This window comes from Leuciscus leuciscus (genome assembly GCF_965113295.1).
Source record: "Leuciscus leuciscus genome assembly, chromosome: 14".
Classification (NCBI taxonomy): Eukaryota; Metazoa; Chordata; class Actinopteri; order Cypriniformes; family Leuciscidae; genus Leuciscus; species Leuciscus leuciscus.
This window is the reverse complement of record NC_138738.1, coordinates 9,705,907-9,727,833: the sequence shown is the minus strand read 5'-3', so window position 1 is coordinate 9,727,833 and position 21,927 is coordinate 9,705,907. Positions and strand designations below refer to the sequence as shown.

Genomic DNA, 21,927 nt, shown 5'->3' with positions numbered 1-21,927 from the left:
ATGCAGTTATCAGTCCTTTTATGGAGTGGTAAATACATTAAAAAAAATGTTTAACTCTTTTGCATGAGCTGGATGTTTTAAAAAAAAAAAAATATATAATTTCCTTAGCAAATACAGTTGGCTAGCTCTTCAGACAGTTAGGGAACAAATTATTTTAAATATAACAAAGAAGCCACACCAGACACCACCAATACACATGATCCAACATGGACTCATGTATGAAATGCTGTTTATTTCAAGGCACGTTGCAACCAAAAATTATATTGCCTGGCATAGTATTAAAATCTCTGATGTGTCTATGATTTGTCATCACCATATTTACAAACAATCCAGATGCAATTGTCAGCTCTGAATTATGACTCAAATATATTCTGCATCCTCCTCTCTCAGACAAGATACACTCATACACACACAATCCCTATGGAGGTAACTACAAATAAATAGTAAACTGTTTAGAAAGAAATATGAGCGAGCGGCGCTTGCCTTGCCTGTGCAAAAATCGCCACCTTAACACTGGGTTGTTGTCAGGTCTTTACTTTTCAGGCTTTCAATTTAGCAAACAACAGGTTATCTTTATAATAATAATAACATTTGCTGATTTTATATTTTAGAAAGGGAATCCCTTGCAAGGGGATCATCACATTTTGGCATCAAAAAGTTTGAAAAATCCTGAATTAAAGGATGTCCCAGTAATAATATATACAAATAATATACAAGAGCAGAGCATTCAGTGTAAACACAACCAAAATTAAGAAATTATTAACCAACATCTGCTAAGCAATGTTAAGATCTACAGAAATGTTCCTATTAAAAATTGGGATAAAACTGGGGACAGACTAATGACTGGACTGAGTTTTTTCACTTAATTTACTGCTTTCATAGGGCATCAGTTCAGAGCCCGGGAAAGTTCAGACAAAAAGTTTCAGAGCTTCTTTTAAGACTGAAGACTCCCAATAGCTCTTGCCTGTGGAGGAGTTACAGCCGCGAGACCCCTCGCTCTCCTTTATGGCCCCCTGCTAGGCTAATTGTGTTTTATTGCTTGATCAATTGTCTGGCCTGAGTGAAATGCACAATGGCGGTCAGATTTGCATAATGAGCTCGGCGTGCTGGAAGAAGATCGGGGGGCGGGCGGACACAAAAACTGCCCTCTTGGCAGGAAGCACAATCAATACTGGCCAGATGATGGGTTGCACTCTGACAGGGCCTAGTGTACTTTCAAAAAGAGACAGTTAAAACACTCAGTCGAGTGGGAAAAGACACACAAAAAGGAGAGGGAGGGAATGAGAGAGAAGATGACGTAAAATTGTGAATTTTTTTAGCATATATGAATCAAAGTATCCTGGTAATACTATAATAGATTCACTGTACCATGGTACCACCACATCTTTCTGTTAAGACAAAATGAGAAATAGAAAGGATTTCTATGTTTACTCTCTAACCCTCCAGTAGCAGTCTTAGTTTTGCCAGGAGAAGGGCTGATTGGGATTCTGTCAATGGAGCCATTCCCCCTTCAGACATCCCATTGCTGGCATCGCTCCAGTTCCTGCTCCCCATGAAGCTCCATAATTACACCCTCCACAGGGAGGGGCTGGTGTTCATTGCAGCCATGCAGCAGGGTTACAGAGTGGGACATGCCCATTAACACTCTGGCATTGGACTGAATATACATACACACCCAGCTGCATCCTACAAAGCATTGGTGTAATGGATGCCAATTAACAGACACTTTAATGAGTGAGGTTGGGGTGAAATATAGAAGTCCTCCTCATAAAAAAAAAAAAGAGCAATGGTTACTAATCTCTCATATCCTTGAAATGTGATAAAAATGTGGTAAATGAGAATGTTCATTAAAAATGCCAATGAACACAAAATAAGAGCTAAGAGATAGCCTTTCTCAATAGGACATTTCTGGGAAAAACATAGCACACAAAAATCTGATTGGCTGACTTGGCACAACCTTGGGTTTACAAGGTACTGGGTTAATACTATTACTGCTTCTAAGGATGAACAAAGCTTAATGGCATTGAAATCTGGAAGTTATTTCTAATTTTTTAGGCACTTGGTAGCAAGCAATCTAGAGTAGATGTCCACAAGCAGAATTGTACACTACTGTTCGAAGGTTTGGGGTCGGTGAGATTTGAGATATACAAATTAAATATACAATTTAAAAAAACTGTTTTAATATATAAACTATTCCCGTAATGGCAAGGCTGAATTCAACAGTCATTACTTCAGTGTCACATGATCCTTTAGAAATATTCTGAAGGAATATACAGGTAGGAGGGCATTTTTTTTTAATTTTGCCTATGTAACAATAAGAGGTAAATCTGGCGTTGGTGGTGTAAGCATTAAAGGTGACCTATTATGCCCATTTCTAAGATATGTAAAATAAGTCTCTGATGTCCCCAGAGTGTGTGTGTGAAGTCTTGATACCCCATCTTTTGAATACCCCACGGATAATTGTGTTGTTAATTCATAATTGTTAAAATTGCCACTTCTTGGGGGTGAGCAAAAATGCGCTGTTCTGGTGTGTATCCCTTTAAATGCAAATGAGCTGCTGCTCCCGGACCCTTTTCTAGAAGACGGCGAAGCTTCAAAGAGCTCAATGGCAACAAAACAAGACAATCTCACACATTGAAAATGTCAGAAACTGTCAGCAGTGTTGAACTCGAGTGCGCATTAACATCTTATCCATAAACTCTCTCTTTCCCTTTCATTATCATCAATATACACAATTACACAAAAACACTTGTTACAACTAACAGTAAACAAATATATACAGACCTTATGCCTTTCCAGGGGGTGCTTAATAAACTGGTAAACTTTATATCCGTAAAACAACTCCGATAAACTGTAATAATGTGACCGCTCTCCCTTTCATTGTTGCCGTGACCAGTATTGATCCGGAGACTATAAGCTGGATCCCGAACAGATGGCAATTTACTAATCCATCCTCAAGTAACAACTTCAACCACGGTGTCCTCAGTGACTCAGATGCCGGGAGTCTATAGGGGCTTTCGCACCGGATAGTTCTAGGAACTAACCACCAGGGTGGTTCCTTGAGAACTAATAATTCCCATAGGAACGTTTTCTGGTTGCATTCGCACCGCCAGTAGGAACTCTGAAGTGACATAAGCCGTGCTTGTTGTTGTGACATTTATTTTGACGGTGCTGATAACGCCAGCAAGAGCCTGAGCACACAGCGCTCGCATTCTCCGTGTTCATTAGTTTACGATCTGTCTAACAGTTCTGTCTAATACGTTATTAGATATAATTATTATAAATGGAAAGTAGACAGTAATGATAAGTTAGTAGCGTATGCAAAAGCCCCTTATGGAGACTCTTATGTTCGTTGGTACATCCAACAACAGAACGTAATGTTTTTTGGCACAGACATTGTATATCCCCAGCTGCTACAGCGAGTAAACAGAAATGGCGGACTGCTATGGCTCACTCAGGGCGGGATCTATGCTAATAGGGCAGATCGTCACCAGTCATGGGCGGAGTTTCCCTACTCTTACATAAGAACAGGAGGAAATCTAAAACCAGGCATTCGGAGAGATTGTTAATTATTTATGGAGATTATAAAAAAAAAGTATTGGGTGGATTTTTATAATTATAGGCTTGTTGTTTACACACATCTGTGTTCAAACACCTTATTCAAATTAATTTAGCATAATAAGTCCCCTTTAAGCATTTTAGATAAATACACACCTAAATTATGAGTTTGAACCTAGAAAGAACCATAGAATTTTCTTCATTACCACTTGCTTACTCTTACGCCACTGTGCACTGCTCTTAGCACAAAAACAAACAAACAACAAAACAGCAAACCTTTCGTGGCTTGAGCTTGTCTTGCAGGTCGTACTGGCCAATGCCTTTGTAGCTAATCCCCAACCACCACGGTATGCCCTGTTTGTCCTGTAAAAGAAAATGGTTTTGTTTAAAAAAAAAGAAGGAAATGTAATTATTATTTGCTTTTGTCTGGCATGGTAGAGAAATAAAAAGATCAAATGGGTCCAACCAACACAGCCATTCACATACAGTAGCAGTGATTTAAACAGCACTGTTTGATCTCCAGAGACATTTCTAATAGAAATGCACCGATTGATCAGCTGGTGACCGGAATTTGCAGATTTTCACGTGATCGGCCATGACCGGCGACCGGCCGGTCAGTCTGACATATGCCGATTTTATGCCAGTCAAATGCACTCGGGCGCCACGCATGATTAACATCGCGCAACATCAGCATCACACGTGCACACGGAATGCACATGTAGGAAACAGAGCATGTGAGCAGAGCGGAGTGGGGAGCGGAGCAGTTATATTTCCTCCAGAGCGGAGAGCGCCTTCTTTCTGAAGAATCCACTCCACTCCCTCATTCCGCTCAGCGCCGCTCGCTCAACCCAGAATGCACTTGATGATTTGCTATTCATATAGTTATGTTCACGGAAATAAAATAACAAAAATCTAATATACTTTTTCAGTTATTGCATTTTATAGGCAAGTTTGCTAAGTTTTTTTAATTGATAAAGTTAATTTAGTGCATTTAAATTAATAAAAAGTACAGACTGTCACAGAATGTCATATCATAACTGCTATTTATAATCCTACTATTGATACATTATTTCAAGAAATCCAATACAAACAGAAATCAATTAGCCTACTACAGAAATGCAAAATGTGTGTGCTGTGAAATGGTTAGAAAAAATGAAATCGGAATAGGCTAAAATCGGTATCGGCAGGTCAAACTCAATGAAAAATTGGAATCGGCCTAGAAAATTATAATCAGTGCATCTTAGTGGTGCACGATATATCGGCCGCCGATATAATATCGTCCGATATGGTCATTTTTTTACACATCGGTATCGTTCCGATGTCAAAATATGGCCGATGTGAACAGGCCGATATTTGACGTGTGAAGTTGAAGATGAAGTTGACGATGCTGACTCGATCTTAGCAGTAGTGAACGCGCCTGAGAGAAATACACATTTCATACAGATGACATAAGCAGAGAACAGTCTTTTCTTTCGTTTTGAATTGTTCTGTTTAAAAATAGACATTTCAAGCTTTCTATATGTCTCCGGTCTGTGAGGCAAGTAGGTTTCGGTTAATTTATGAGACGCGCTCCAGGTTCACGTGCCGTCGCCTCCATGTCCTGATTAAATATTTTCTACTATATTTAGTTGTAAATTGCAATTGCAATGGCGATTGGTTGATGAAACATTGATCAAAATTAAGATACAATTAATACAAAACGAAATTAAATTTAAATACAGGCTTTGTGCTTTCTGTTTGAGGTCTCTGTGAAAGTTTTAAATCAGTCTTCTAATGGCGCTTTCAGAGAGCTCACGTCCATAACGGAGAACTGTCCCATCCGTAACATTGTTAACGCAGTCCAGTGCGACTTATGTTTTTTTCCTCTTCATGACACATTTTTGTCTGATCGTTTTTTGACTCGTAGATATTTGAATATATTGCTTGATATTTGATACCCGTTCGAATTAGATTTTTCTCAAAAGTGACAGCACGTGTGATTTGTGGATTACTGATAAGCGCGAGTCTGGAGTAACAGGCGTTTATTTATTCATTCTCAGTGTTGAGAAACGTAGCCTTCATGTGTTACGTTATTGTGTTAATAATAACTAAAGTAGCCTACCTAATTATGTTACATATTTATTTTGTATGAAAACTAGCGCGTTCGTTACTTATGGATTAAAAAGTAGGCTACCGTTGTATCAGTGCTGCGCGAGCTCTCTCTCTCACAAACACGGACGCGCGCACACACACAGAGAGAAGATAATTGTAAAATGAAAAATTGACGGGCTAAGTTTAAATTTTGTTCTTGCTTGTTTTTTTCTGTCAAAATGTCAGAAAGCATTTTGTATTATCCATCCATGTTTTTAAAATTCGTTAAATGACGGACGTTTTACTGTTAACACAGCCCATATGTCGGATTCGTCTTAAAGCCTACTTGTTATTATTTTTAGAATAAGTGATTCGTTATGCTATTATTGGACTCCTGTCTATTCATTGTCAACTGTTTTCTATAAATATGTTTGTATTGGCTAACATTTCGCAAAGACAGCACGTCACAAATAGAAGCCCTTTTCCCTGTGGTTAATTTTTAGTATCATATTTGGATATTGGAATAATAAATTAAGTAGCCTATCTTAATTGTACATTGTTAATTGTTCCTGTTTTTTTTGTTGTTTTTTTACTGTTTTCTAAGGGTTTATTAATTTTAGACAAGTTGACCAGCACACATTATATGCAATGCAATATAATGCATGTGTGTCGTATATGTGACATATTTTGCACACAGGTAAAGGTGCCCAATATCAGTAATTTCTAAAGTAAAAAAAAAAAAAGTTTTGGAAAATAGCTCTTTATTTGATAATCATTCAAATTTGTTTTCTATACAGAGATATCGACATCGGTAAATATCGGTATCGGCCATAACAACAATATTAATATCGGTTATCGGTATCGGCCACAATTTTCACATCGGTGCATCACTAGTGCATCTCTAATTTCTAATGAACTAATCACAATTATGATTATACCACTCGATGGATATTTATTTAACCAATCATGAATCAGGTAAAGGACATACTAATTATGGCAGCTTCAGTATGTATAATGTCTAGGTTTATGTCCTAAAATACCACATGATAAATCAAACCACATACCTTCACTTTGTAGTAATGAACTCCATATGCAGGCAAGGACTCGACTAAGGTCAGATACCTGTTGATTGAAGTTACACCAGTCCAGTAAATGACAGTATAGCACAGAAAGTAAATAAGATAGTGTTTCAGACAAAAACAACAAGGATGAACAACATTTTAACCCTAGTTAATCATCTATAATGTGTCGCTGACAGTAGTCCTACAAACTCCTGGTGCTTTCACAGTGAGGGACAAGGTCAATATATCAATGCCGGAGCACAAATCAAGCTGACAGAAATGACCTTGTCTCATCCCAATGAGCTAAAAATAAAGTGGGACAGTGTGATTAGGCCGGTTGAAAGCGGTCACTTTCAGTAATGTGGTCTAATTAATTACGCAGTTTCGCTCTTCCACAAACAACTGTGCAGCAGTTATCAGAGGCTGGGCAACAAGCTCAGTCTCGCAGTTCCTGTATCTACTGTACGTTCCTTGAGGTCCTTTATTTCAGGCATATCAATTATTATTGTACTTACCGTACGATAGCCTGTCCACGACTGAGTCCTTTTAGCTTCTTATAATGCTCGATTACTTTATCTTCACTAGAGGGCAAAAGAGAGAAACGTTACCATCCGCACAATTGCAATAAAATAATTGAGCATAAGACCAATATGTGAATGTGCCATTTAAATGACGAGGCTAGTCAGACTATTAACTAGTCCGATATTACACCAGGTGCACCCATGTGTGAAATGCCATCTGGCTGGCTGGTCAGTGAATCACACTCACACACTGTTTGTGGCAAATTAACCGGTTCGGTTCATCAAACACACATACACATACGTAAGTACGAATACACGTAAGTATTCATGTCCACTATTAATATGAAACAGCAAAAAGGAAATTAATATGACAGATGAACATTACAGTAAACTTGTACACAAATAAAATGACAATAAATAGACAATTTTTATATATATAAACTAACACAGCTGCTTATGCACTCTCACACAGCTGCCTCTTAAACACTTGCACTAACACACAGCTGTTTCCTAACATACTCATTCCCACTCACACACTTCAATAATTGCTGTCAGTTAACTGGTTTACTGTCTTACTGCTCCCCACACTCAATACCCATTGATTAACGCTGCCACATCAATCCTTTTAAGGTGGTAGACTTCAACATCTAGACGTCTAGGGTTACAGTAGCCAGAGGGCAGGCATCATTAACAAGCAAGTTAATTAGCAAGGTTTGTTTGAAATAAACAGGCTACAGCTTGCACACTACAACCTGGCTACACTAAAGTCTTTGAGTTTCAAGACTCATTACACATATATTCACACTTATGGAATATGTTGGTTTTAGACACTGAATAATGTTCTGAAAAATATGATCATGATGGATACAATCAAGTCTCGCCTACATAATTTCCTTCTGAATATTGCGTTTCACTTTGAAAAATGGCATATAACAGAAGTTACCTGCCTTTATTACAGAAACAAAAATGCAGTCTTACCAGAATGCTAATGATGGGTGCTCCTTTAAAACCGCGGTGGGGAAAGCTGGAAGCTTTTTTAAGTCTGATCTTGTGCTTTCATCACTAAAAGATTGAAACAAACAAAAACATCACTGACTGTTTTAAAATGAAATACTTCCTAGCTAAATATATGCTAGTGCATAAAACACCAAACATGGTTGTAACCGTATGGCTACAGTATCAAGACTATAGTTTGCTTTCATAGATTTCAAACAAGATTTTTTTTTTTAAAGACTTGCATCATCAAATTTCCTTTTTAGGCATTAAAAGCAATGTATGACGTGTTTGTTAAAACTAATTACAAATTTTTACTCACAAATTTTTTTAAACATATTTTCCAAAACACACCCTTAAAAATCTCATTACGAATAGTCTGAACCGTCAATACCATCAGGAAAGCTAATACATGTTTTATTTTAAAAATGGATTATTAACAGTCGAGTGCAGTTACTTGAAACATTGAAAAATTAGATATTTTCTCTTAATTTGGACTGATGTCTCTCATTACTGCAACACCTTTTGCAATTTACAACCTAATATTTTCATATATTTCAATACGTTTTCATTTCGTTAGATTTTATTGAAACTTGACATTTTCGAACTGATGTGGCAAACCAGAAAGAATAAAGCAATAAGCCCCTTGAAGCCGTGTTTTACAGTGAATCTAGAACAGGTAAGGGCCGTTGTTAGACACGACGCGGAGCGGAGCTCTAAAGCCCCTTAGCTCTTCTAAATTCACTGTAAAACACAGCTTCAAGGGGCTTATTGCTTTTATAAAATGGTTATTCTATAAAAATATTCATTTTAATATTTATTTTATTCATAAAATAAACACCAGCAACAACAAAAATATAACGTTATAACACATTTACTCCTGCACCAAGCAATGTAGTTCCCAAGAGGTTGCCAAGCAACACATGCAGCAACAAAGAATCACAAACAGCAGTTGCGCAGTAATACTAATGTAATGTGGTCACAGGTGTATGTTTGTTAATGGCTTCGAATGCGGCTCAACAACTCAGAATCAAAGACCGGAACTATCCGTTTTATAATTTCTAAGCACATTATTTATAAAGATTCTGTAAATGTCAAAACAAGGTGTGATTTAAGAGATAGTTTGCTTGAGAAGAGCATGCTTCATTCTTTAGAAACAGAACTCTGAGGTGATAAGTGATGACACAGATTGACTGATGGTTGCATATTTTTCTTTTAGAGTTTCTTGTGTTTTGAGGAGCACAACATTTTTATCTTTTATCCTCATGCTGGAATTCCTTTCCAGATAGATGGGCTTCCTATTGCAAACAGCTCACAACTCTTACACTTTAAACCAATTAGTGTTTAAATTACAAATCATTATGAGACCTGCATTTTTTTCTATTCTGCATCTTGGCTTAGCTTGACTTTTTATAGTCACTCAGAGCAGATATTTAAAGATTAGATGTATATGTTCCCATGTGAGGTTATAAATTTAAGGTGAAGTTAGTGATAGCAATGATGCAGTACTTGTGCTAATAGCATCTTATCTCAGTGGAGAGAGTGTACTATACTTCAATGTCAAAGTCAGTTACCTGAATATACAGTTATAGCATTTCAGTTACAAAGCATGTTTAATAGTTCTGTCGTATACTTGATGCTCATATTGTTCCAAAGCCGTATGACTGACTTTCTTCTCTGAAACAAAGAGCATGTAATTGCATGGACAAATGGCATCTAGTGCTGAATCGAAGAAAGTAGGCCTAAGTCATACAGGTTTGAAATGGCATGGGTGAGTAAAAAATTTATTTCTATTTAATTTTTGCACTAACTATCCCTTTAAGGGCTTAGAATGCTCCATATTTAACTACAACAAAAAAAGTGTAACCATTGTGATGGAAGGAAAGACACAACACCTGAATTCATAAAACAGGACAGCAGTGTTATAGAAAACCCTCATGTCTTGTGTTTCCAGATATCTGATCTACTCAAGAAAGCTTTGATCTGATCTTTTCCAAAACCGTGTTGAGGGTGAAGTGGGCGATATTGTTTTTACAGGAAGCAATTACCAGAAAACAAAGGGGCAAAAACTGATCTAAATGTGCAGAACACTTTAAAACCACAACATCTGAGTCAGAATACTTTGAAAATTAATTGAAGACAAAAGGAAACCGGTTACAGACTTGATAACATAAAACCTCTCTAGCCCCGCTTATCAGCCCATTAATACCTTGCTCGACTAAGCACCACTATATTCCCTGGCGCTTTTCCCTTTCCAAGCCAGTTGGTTCTGCAGTTCAGCGATTTATGATAAGTTTGAAGGTATAAATCTAGCAGGCTGGGTTGATGATGTGGTAAAATACAGTAAGCTGGTTCCCTGAGACTGCAATGCCTTGTCAGCAATCTGGAATTCATTATGCTGTCTGTACTATCAAAGAGTTGGCAAGGAAGGGTGGGCACATGCTTAACCCAGCACAAGCAACGCATGGAGGAGTTAGAGCCATGTGTCAGCTTTTTTCAAGAATACACATAAAGTGCATTAGTGCCCGCCCACTTTATCAGTGGCGTTGGTTCCGGAAGTTTTTTTGCATTTGTTTTTCCTATAGGGATTTTTGAAAGTTTTCTTTTTAAAGCCATGATCCAAGCAAACCAGCTCAGAGGTGAATCACAACATTACAAACTTTTACTCAAAGCTCGAAATATCTGAAAATTGGACAAAAAGACAAAGATTGAAAAATGTGTATGTGACTGCTTTAAGGTTTGGTTGCGTCACGCGGACACTGCGCAGACAGTCGAAGTATACTCTGGGCTTTAGTGAGGGGAAGAACTACTTTCCCCTCACTACTGAAGCATTGCTAATGACAATTAAATTAAAAACTATTGAGAAATATATAAATATTTAAATTTGTTGATTATATCTAGAGAAACATTATATTTTAAAGGTAATTTTAATATATATGGCTTCATACAACCATATAACATTGATTAACAACTTCTGAACTCAGAGTAGATCTATTTTTTAAGGCTTATAAAAGTTATCGTTAAAAAACGAATTTCCTTATGGAGAAAATGAATGGAATTTTTACTTCCAGAACCTGACTACTGCACTCTACAGGTCTTGATGTCAACGTCCTTGAAACGTATGTGATTTCTGCTTAGATTTTCAGGTTTAACAGGATCAAGGATTTTCAGAACAGTATTTAAAAATATAAAACTGACTAATATTTATTTTAAAAGTGACACCACTTCTTAAACTTTCCATATTCTCTCTAAAGAACTAGGAAATATTAGGAGAGATTGTATAGGCAGAACCCCTGAATGGTTGCCCCTGACCTAAACTGCAGACAGATGACATCAGCATCCTGCATGACGCCCTATGTCTGCCAACGGGAGATGTCTCCACTCCCTTTCCACTAACATCTATGCAGTCTTAACAGAGAAGCGGAGGAGTGGTAGGTTTATATGAAGAGACGTGGGGGTCTTCTAGCTTCCTACATAAACTTAAAGCCCAGGGCCTCCAAATGCAACTGCTCTGGCTTTATGAGATCTGGGAGCTTCATCCACATGAAATAACAGAAATTAGAGGAAGAGAAGGTCTAAAGGGTTTGCTGATGTTAAGCCCACTTATACTATAAGAGGATGCTATCAATAATGAAACACTGCTACCAGAACTGCTTAATTATGTGCCAGCAAATAAATAGTGAAGGGCATATCAGGCATAAAAATGTACTAACATGACCAACCTATATCTTTAACCAAAAACTCAAAATTGGGAATAGACTACCATTTTAAATGTTTGGGGTCTGTAAAATGTAGAGGTTTTTGAAAAAAGTATCTTATACTCACCAAGGCTGCATTTATTTGATAAAAAAAATACAGTAAAACAGGAAATATTGTGAAATATTATTACAATGTAAAATAACCACTTTCTATTGAATATGTTTTAAAATGTAATTTATTCCTGTGATGCAAAGCTGAATTTTCAGCAGCCATTACTCCAGTCTTTAGTGTCACATGATCCTACTAATACGCTCAAGAAACATTTCTTATGATCAATGTTGAAAAAAGTTAACATTTTCAAGAATACAGAATAGTTATAAGAATAGTTTTGTGGAAACCATGATACTTTTTTCAGGATTCTTTGATGAATAGAAAGTTCAAAAGAACTGAATTTATTTCCTTTGTAAGTAACCTTTCTGAATAACCTTATATATATATATAAATATAAATATAATATGCCTTATGCCTAATATGCCACCTGTGTACTCTAACCTCCCATTTTCCCGACAAGCCCTTTCAATATGTCCCTTTCCTGTCCATTTCGACAGAAGCACGTCGGCACAGAATGAAAACAAAGCTTGTCAAGCCATTTCACGAGACATTTAACAAGTTACCCACTGCTAAACAAAAGCAGTCGTTGTTGCAAGGTAAACGTTTTCAGAGTAAAAGGGGCTGTTTGCACACCTCTGTTCTCACTCTGCTCAACAGTGGACAAGCTCTGTTTTCCAACAATGAACTGCAAGGCTACTGAGAAAGAGTGGTTAACACATGTTCAAACCTTGCTGACCAATTCACCCTTTTCATTTTGTTAGGGTTTCGTTAACAGATTGCTTTATCCCAATGCATCCCATTCACTGCCTCAAGTCCATGTTAACAGAGAGGATGAAGAATTCCATTACTCACAACAACTAATCACTTGGAGTAAACCTCCTGAAAATTTATGAACGGAGAACTAGGTAATATGCCAACTGGCATGATGACTGTAAAAATGTGCTTAGAAAGTGGCCAACATTTATAAACAACAAAAAGCTCTAAATTGAATTATGCTGTCGTACATGAAATGCAACTCTCAGAGGTCCTTTTTTAAGGTTTGAGTCCAGAAATATCTAAGCCATGGACATATACATCACATATATTGACTGCCAGCTCTGCTCACTCATTAATTGTTTCCTTTGGAAATGATCAACTAGGGCTGAATTCACAGCATTGAGGCACACAACCTGAACATTAACTCAAACATGCTTACTTTTAGATGGATCTAACTCGCAAAAACAATTCCACCACCAAGTTAGATGGACACTAATTTTAGCAATACAAATAAAAATGGAACATGCTTTTTTTTTTCTTCAGTTATCTTATAAGGTTTAATGGAATTTAAAATCAACTGAACACCAGTGCAAAAACTTAATGTGGCAACTTTTTTTCATTTCAAGTTTGGTCTGGAAAGGAACTGACTTTTAATTGAGTTATGAACGTTATGTAATTTACAGCAGTAATAAAAGTTAAATATCTGAAGAGTTTAGCTTTGTAACCTCTATGTTACTTGCCGTTGATTAATGGTCACCATCAAATTGTATAAGGCTAACCTGTAAGAACAGGACGCTTAAGCTATAGTGACAGTATACCAATTTCATACATAACCTTAATACTAACGTTTTGATCCCAACAAACACGAGACATATCAGTAAATATAAATACAAAATAAAGTAGTGTGTAGAGTGAGTGTGTTAAACTTCAGCCACACTCGTACATGTGCCGAAAATTCCCACCCCAAAAATGATCCTTAAACTCATCTCATCAACCTCAACTTTCAAATATTCCATTTTCTGTTAACCACCTGGTTCCAAGGTCATTTTAGTGGATTAAACTTTCACACAGGTGTCCTAGCAGGTGCCTGTTCCATTAAGTTGGACCAAAAAAAGTGTTACTTTTACTAGGTGATATATCAACTTGATATATAAAAGTTGCCTTCATTTTGAACAATATCTATTAATTATTCAAAGTCAAACAAATAAAAAACTTTCGAAACTATAGAGGTAGATAGATAGATAAATAAAAAGATAGATAGATAGATAACTATCTATCAATTAGAATATAAAGTCTGTATTAGAGGATATATCTGGGACTGTAAAGGTCGGTTACCCCTGATCTAATGTCTTCCAAGATCTAAGTTTGCTCTTACCTTGTGTAGTCTCCGTTAGCCTCCTAAAGAAAGAGACACAAGTGTTTGTTGATGAATCATTTCAGACTGAACCTTTATAACGTTGCATGCTTGAGTCTTGAGTCAATGCGGTAAGAAGCTTAACTCCAGAGTGGGTTTTCTACAGACCACAAGTGTCTAAACTTTGTATAAGACATTTGCCAAATAATGAAATGTTGATATGTTCACAGTTAAGTTGCACTTCAACGCACAAATACAAGCATGCAACAGTTTAGCGAAGTTTAGCGAAAAGATAAATGCAAATTACATTAGTAACGTTACCCATGTCGTTGTAACTGGTTTATTTTCAAAGCAGCTTAAAATCAGTTCAGGAGATACAAATTGCGTGTGAAAATTAACTTAACGTTACTCGCAGGAAGTCTGTCAGAACTAGCGTAACCCAGAAAACTCACATTCTCACTCACCTGAACTGTGTATGCAGCTAACTTAAAAACGATCTCACTCTCCACTTCAATGTTTTCCTGTAAGTATTAAAAAGGAAGAAGTACAAAATTATTAAATCGCTTTACACGTAAGGCTTTCGGCAGACACACCGAATCTAACTATTTATCCCACCAACCGTTTCCAGTTCCACCACACACAGGTTCCACAGTGGACGATACCATCTTTGTAAACAGACACGGGTGTTTGTACAAAAGTAATCACTTGATCTACCTTACACGCACTGTAGCATTACACAACCGACATATTATTACGATAACACATGACTTTAGTATTTTAAAAACATAATAGACACTAATATATTTAATATGACTGCAGTACATAACTTGGACCATCCCAGGATGACATGGTACAGTCTAGGAGCAGGTTCAGCAGCGCTCGTGTTTCAACGTGCATCAAAAGAAGCTACTCTGTTGTCTCGCGAACGCAAATGATTAAAACAAACTATATGGTTAAAAAAAAAGAAAAGTTTTCACCACACGATCGCGCAGGGGTCATTTTAAATAGAAGTCTAGAGGAAGTTTGTGGCTGTAGTACTACAGTTACAGGAGTAGATTAATCAGTCAACATGGGGTCGCTGTACAGCAACGAGGAAAATCCCTCAACCACTCAATCACGCCATATGCAGCGCCCCCTCACACCATCTACACCACAAAGAACGGATTATCAGCAATATTGCAAATATTTACTTATATTTAGTGATGTCAATCGATTAAAAATAACTAAATCATTTTGTAATCACGATTAATCTCACCTAACATTAAAATTTGTAATATAATTGTTATATTGTAATACATAACTTCACATTTAATTTGTTTGATGGCATCTTTTTACTAAGTAGTTAACGTTACTATGAATGAAGGGCAGTACCATCAATATTGCTACTGATGTCTCTATTTTAAAAAAATTGTTTCCTCAGTTTCTGGGGATTAAATGTGTAATTACAACCATTCAACATTATATAACTGAAATCTATTATTTTTAACATTTAATAAGCTTTAAAACAATGTAACAGCTTTAATTTAGTAGAACTTAAAACAATCTTTACATAAACCCATTTTATTAAATGCCACATTTAGTTATTGTTTTCTTTATTTTTGACAGATGTAACCTTGTATTTTAATTAATAAGGTTATTACATGACATTTTACATACCAGTGACATTTCACAATTATTGATTTTGAAACCACAACAAAAACTACTAGCCTGAAGTCCACACATTTTTTATGTAAACAGTCAATAATAAAACTGTTAGGCATTTAACCTTATACTGCAGTGAACTGCACAAAATTACAGAAAAAACAAAAATTTCTTAAATATCCATATTTATTCCCATTTACAGAAAGTAGATGTAAACAATTCGATCTTTGTCAAAGATATGCGAATAGTAAACGCCAACAGAAAAAAATAAAATGTAAAAATATAAAAAAAATACAAATAATAATCACACGGCATATGATTTCTTCAAATTGCTTCAAAATTGCTCCAGTAACAAATCATTAGTAATTTCCACCTCATTTTTGTGTAAACTTGAACTTTTTTGTGTGTGTGTGTGTTACAGTGGAGCGCATCAAAAAGCAGCATAAGATAGTAAAATACGTATATGATTATTTTGGAATTAGCCTATGTGAACTGTAATGGTTTCTATTTAGACAATAAAAATAAAAATAAGGAAGTCTGTCCGAGCAAGCTAAATTCATACTACCTTCTTTCTTTATCAAATGTGTTAGGTTGAGTTAGATTTGGTGGTTCAATAATGGCCTTTACAGTTGAAAGAGGCTACAGAGGAACCAGCCAACCCAGCAGCAACCTGCTGTGCCAGGGCTGTCATCTGTAAATGCCCGTAATCAAAAAGAACTTAATGGAAGCCACCTGCCAAGCTCTTTTAAAGCCTCACAAAAGAAAGAAAAAAAATCAAAGGGAAAAATCATCCACAGACAATTGTTGTACAAAACATAAGAATACTGCATTACTGGATAACAGTATTGTTATCTTTAATAGATTTTGGATGTTTTGATCTGTGACATGATTTTAATACTTGGATCACTTACATTGAAGACCGATATCTTAGCATTCCGGAAAAACAGTTCGACAGTGGTAGCATCTTTCAAACATGCAACACTCTCGATGTAAAACCTACAGAAAACAGCGACAGTCAATGAGGAACATAAATGAACTCCTATGATAAACCAATACTAACAATCATTGCATATAAAGAGAAAAAAAATACAAAGTAATATAAAGAGTTATGAATGAGAAATTATTGTCAATCTCAATGCCAAATCTTGTGTCTTGCCAAAAGTATGTTGAAGTTGCACCAGCATGCCTCATGCTGTACTGGTGGCGCCCCCTATTGGTTAGCCATTGGACATGCAAATGAGTGAATCTGAACTAACCTGACTTGGAATTTGAGCTCAAGGGGTCCAGTCTTTTTGGAAAAGTCATGGTCCAGCACCCTGCGATCCAGTTGAAGCCAGTTTTTTTGACCCCTGATAAATGGCAATAAGTCTTATTCAATACTTGGGCTAAATCACATAAGAAACATAATGATGTCTTTGAAAGACTTGTAAGAACTATTCATAGTTGTACATACCGGTAATTAAACCTCACATGTTGTGTATGATCCTATATGCGCTTTGTTTGACTGAATGAATGATCAAAAGCAAGTAAGTATTAAAAAAAAAGCCCCATCTAAGCCTTTTGTTCGAAAGCTTGTGAGTTGACAGACTTATATTATAGCAGTTAGAAGTTCAGTTATTATTTGAGGATGTCTGGTTAACGCTACTTCAATCTGTGTAATGAACAGGGATTACATGCTAGTTTAATATTGTAATTAAAGATCAACTGGGGGAGTCTGTATTGTATAGTTGTGAAGTATGCTAATAAGCAATAATAAATACGTCTTTCTATACAATGACAACAAATCACTTCACTAGCTTACCTCTCATCAGTGAAGGAGATTCCAAAATATTCTTTCTCTTTTAGGTTGAAATGTGATGAAACCAGATCCAGGAGATCTCGGGACAACAGTTTTGGCTGTATTAGGGAAACGGGTGTTACTGTTAATAACGTGTCTGTTTTTGATCTATGAGTTTGTGTGGTGACTGGTGAGCTAGCTTTACCTGGACCAGCAGTTCCAGCTGCCTGTCATCTAGCAGAAGCACCTGACACAGCCGGCCCTCCGTCATCTGCCAATGTCAAACACACATCATCTTATTATATACAATATTTGTATATTATTCATTCACATAAATATGGTCATGTATAAAATAGTGTGCACTACAGTTCAAGAGTTTGAATACTGAAAAAGAAATGAATACTTTCAGCAAGGATGCATTAAATATTTCCATTTCAAATAAATGCTGTTCCTTTGAACTTTCTGTTAAATCAAAAATATTAATAAGCACAAATGTTTTCAACACGACCTTAAAGTCTGGATTAATGGCTGTTGAAAAAATGACCAAATCCAAACTTTTAATAGGAGTGCATTTAACATTTTTATTGACATTGTATGTGTGTGTAAGTGCATGTATATATTGAACACACTCTTCCATGACCTCTAATACAGATTTAGACACAATCATAACCTACTGCTATACTTATAAACACTAATCTAATGATGTGAGGAGAGAGTGTCCTCTGATACTGGGTTGATAAATTGGATTGTTTTTCCCATTGGGAAGATTGATCTCTGTGTACAGTCAGCTGGATTTAGATGTTATCTTGGCAGCCTCTTGGCAGGGTCACGTTAGTATTTAGTATTCAACAATGTCAGAGAAAACTGTAAAGCAGTGAAATTATGAACACAATTATTATTTTATTATTATGTACAGAATCTTTTTTCTGAATAGCCTATATTTTAACTGAAGAACTAATTATGTATGAACCTATTTAGAGAGTAGCATTTGATTTAGAATGGGAGAGAGAGAGAGAGAGAGAGAGAGAGACAGAGAGAGAGAGAGAGAGAGAGAGAGAGAGAGACAGAGAGAGAGAGAGAGACTTCCTCGCTCCTCCGTCCTCCATCCCGTGACCCGTAAATTGATCAAACTCAGCCATCTTAAAGGGCATCTCAATTCTCTAATAGCACTGCGAGGAACGAGGAGTGAGGAAGCTTCCTGAGGAGTCATGATCAGGGATAGACAGGTCCTTCTCTCGCATCCTAAGGGGGCGGAGCTAAGACGTGAGGAAAGGAAACAAGGATGCACAAATAAGAAATGAGAAGCACCCCTGACTCCTGAGATACCTTCATCTGATCCATTTTTTGAAGGCAGCATAGATGTATCATTCGCTGCCTTTGATATCCCACAATCCTGTGCTTTCCATTCTCTGACAGTTGTTGTCTGAAAGTTGAGGTCGGTGGTCAGTTTGTGTGTATATGTGAGTTTTTGACCAACATTTTCCACCTCTGATGTTATTTCTAGCGTGTAATTACGATTGTTGTAATTAAATATTTGCTTAGTTATCACCAAAGCACACTCTATTTTGCTGTAGATCATTAAACCATTACGCTGCCTTAGAAGTCTGTCCGAAATCAGTTTCATGAGGTATAGGCCTACCTTCATGCTCAAATACTGCCTACAAAGTCATTGCCCGATAAGGCAGTGAGGCAAGTCAGCTGCCTAAGTTTTCAGATGCATCCAATGTGTGAGAGAGACTTAAACGGGAGGGCCTAAAGAAAAATAAACTGATGTAAACCTAAACTTGTAAGGACACATTGTTCCCTTCCAATACAACGCTTATATTTATTTTTTGGCGGTTTACATCATTCTGTCTTACACAATAGCTGTGCTGCTACATAGCAGAAAGCCCAAGACTGAGCTCTAATGGAATTTAATATAATCTAAGTGAATTATAGTCATGTGAAATTGCAAACTACAAATCTTGTCATTGTCGAAAGCTGCTAATAAAACTATAATTCTATAATCAAACTACCCTCTTATCTCTAATACTGCATTAAATCAATCGCAAAATTAATAACACACACACAATTAACTTTTCTATTTCATGAATTAAAACAGTGATGAGACTGAAGCATGCATGAATTCTGCTTAATTAGTAAGAACCAATTAAACTATCTCTCTTCACCAGATCCACCAGTGTCCATGTACTGATAACATTTGATTAATTAACCAGAATTAGCCATTCTCATGTGAATTAACCAAATTTAATTTCTTATGATTGATATAATATAATATAATATAATAATTATATATATATAAAAAAAATGATTTATACTTAGAATTATATTTCTAGAAGAGAAAAAGTTTCTTAAATGTAATTGTGACTAAACAAGAGCTATAATAAGAACTATTAAATAAGAGAGAAAAAAGCAGAGTGTTAGTCGCTATAAAAAAACAAGGACTTGCATTTAAGCCGTCTTAATGGAGAGAATTATTGGTGTTGTTAATTACACAGGCTCCATTGTCTAAGCTTGGATTAGTCACTATAGAAACCCTTTAAAGGACTAGCCCAGCCTGATAAATGATTCAAGCATGCTTTAATAAAAAAAATAAAAGATCACATTGAACATGCAAGCAACAATAGATCTTTTTGATGTTGCATTCAACATTATTTGGAATTTATGCTTAAGCAATGTTTTGCTTAGCTAAATGTTTAGTTTAATATTTTAATTTTGATTAGAACAATACAACAAGAGTCAATACCTATTTCCATACATTAGAAAAATCTGCTCCACCAGCAATGCAGGAAGCCTTATTGGCTTAGGGTTAAATTTACCTTGCCAAAAACAATGCACTTGAATGTGCATTACACCAGACTCAGCATCAGCATTATTTAAGCTTAATGCGGGATCACTTCCCTGCCCCCATTATACTTTCTAGCCCCCCTAAAAAGCCCTCCACTTATCCCTGAAAAAAAACCATCCACTTGTGTGTTTTCTGCTTGTCTGGTATAGATTTACTCATGCAGAAATCTCCCTTGTTTTGTGTGCTGTCAGACTATAAGGTCATCACTGTGCCAGGCACAGAGTGGCCGCTATATTAGTCTGTTAACTCATGTTGTGGATGAACACAGACAAAAGAGTTAGTATAAAGTTTGGGATCTGTAATGAATATTTAAACTTGTGGCTTTGTACTTCAGTATCTGAAGAGAAGCATAATTGATTTGTATTTGTGAATGAACTAGGCCTATGTGTCTATGGGGGCAGGGAATGAGTGACCACTGATCATGCAAAAAAAGAGGGTCATGTCATGTGACAATGCTCTTGACATAAGGGTCATTCACCCTGAATTATAATCTGAGTTCAAACAAAGCCCCATACTCCCTCTCCAAAAACATACACACATGCTTTTATCTCTATTTAAAAAAATACCACCTAAACTATTATATACCACAAGCTCCAAACCTGAAAACTCCTCAACCCCTGCCATGCTTGAGTGTGATTTTCAAGTCCAATCTTTACACAAACAAAATGCAATCTCTCAGGGAGTCACAAGAAAAACAAAAATATTAAATGACTCAGACCTACCGGCTCTAAAAATAACTTAAAAGAAAAAGAAAAGGAAAAACATCTGGAGAAAAGATCTGTCTGGATATATAAATAATCACCTAACTGTGGAGTGACTCTCAATAAAGTTGTTTAAAGAAATATAGAAATAAAATTTGGTTCAATTTTTATCCTTTTTTACTCAAATTCATCATATGGTTTCAGACCATAAAAAAAAAGAAAAAAAACTTGGAATAGTATTGACTTCTTTTATGTAAAAAAAAAAATAAGAAAAAAAAAGGATTTAATCCATGCACATATTTTTTTTATGAATGCACGTGCCCTCTTAATATTTAATCAAAATAGCTTCCCCTCCCTCTTGCAGCGACATCTCTTCTATTCTCTGATGACGTGTTTACTGGCGTGAGGGCGGGACAACCTGTCATTCACATAAGATCACAGATCTTGCACAGCAAACCACAATGATCCAACAATCCAATCAATCGCTGATAGTCAAAATCCCGCCCTACATTTCTTCTTGTGTGAGAACTCGGATAGGCCTACATCACAATAGGGAAAACAGGACGGTCATAACTTCCGTTTCATGCCACATTTAAATAAGCCTACCACGTCTTTTTTCAAACTCTGCAGACAGAAATGTATTGACAAATAGGGAGTAAAACTGATTATATGTAGTTTTTTTGTCAACAAATGGTCAGTAAAAAGAGGAGCTTTTATCTTCAGAAAATGTTCCTAGTCAACCACAGAAGTTCCATTTTTTAGAATGTAAATTAGGGTTGCCCATTATGAAAAAAAATATTAAAGTAATGCATTTATTTACTGTCAATTCATAGAATG

At 36.3% G+C, this 21,927-nt stretch overlaps 1 protein-coding gene across 4 annotated transcripts in view; it reads right to left on the bottom strand.

Annotated features, from left to right (window-relative positions):
• Positions 1–21,927, bottom strand: part of frmd4ba (FERM domain containing 4Ba) — a 58,460-nt gene that overhangs the window by 14,467 nt on the left and 22,066 nt on the right. For all 4 annotated transcript variants that reach the window (XM_082190006.1, XM_082190005.1, XM_082190007.1 and 1 more), the window contains exons 2-11: positions 17,747–17,812; positions 17,566–17,660; positions 17,021–17,113; positions 16,676–16,760; positions 14,588–14,644; positions 14,145–14,167; positions 8,189–8,272; positions 7,205–7,270; positions 6,693–6,750; positions 3,835–3,921 (exon numbers count right to left, since the gene is read on the bottom strand). In XM_082190006.1, coding sequence (XP_082046132.1) covers positions 3,835–3,921; positions 6,693–6,750; positions 7,205–7,270; positions 8,189–8,272; positions 14,145–14,167; positions 14,588–14,644; positions 16,676–16,760; positions 17,021–17,113; positions 17,566–17,660; positions 17,747–17,812 — 714 coding nt within the window. The remainder of the gene's footprint in view (positions 1–3,834; positions 3,922–6,692; positions 6,751–7,204; positions 7,271–8,188; positions 8,273–14,144; positions 14,168–14,587; positions 14,645–16,675; positions 16,761–17,020; positions 17,114–17,565; positions 17,661–17,746; positions 17,813–21,927) is intronic.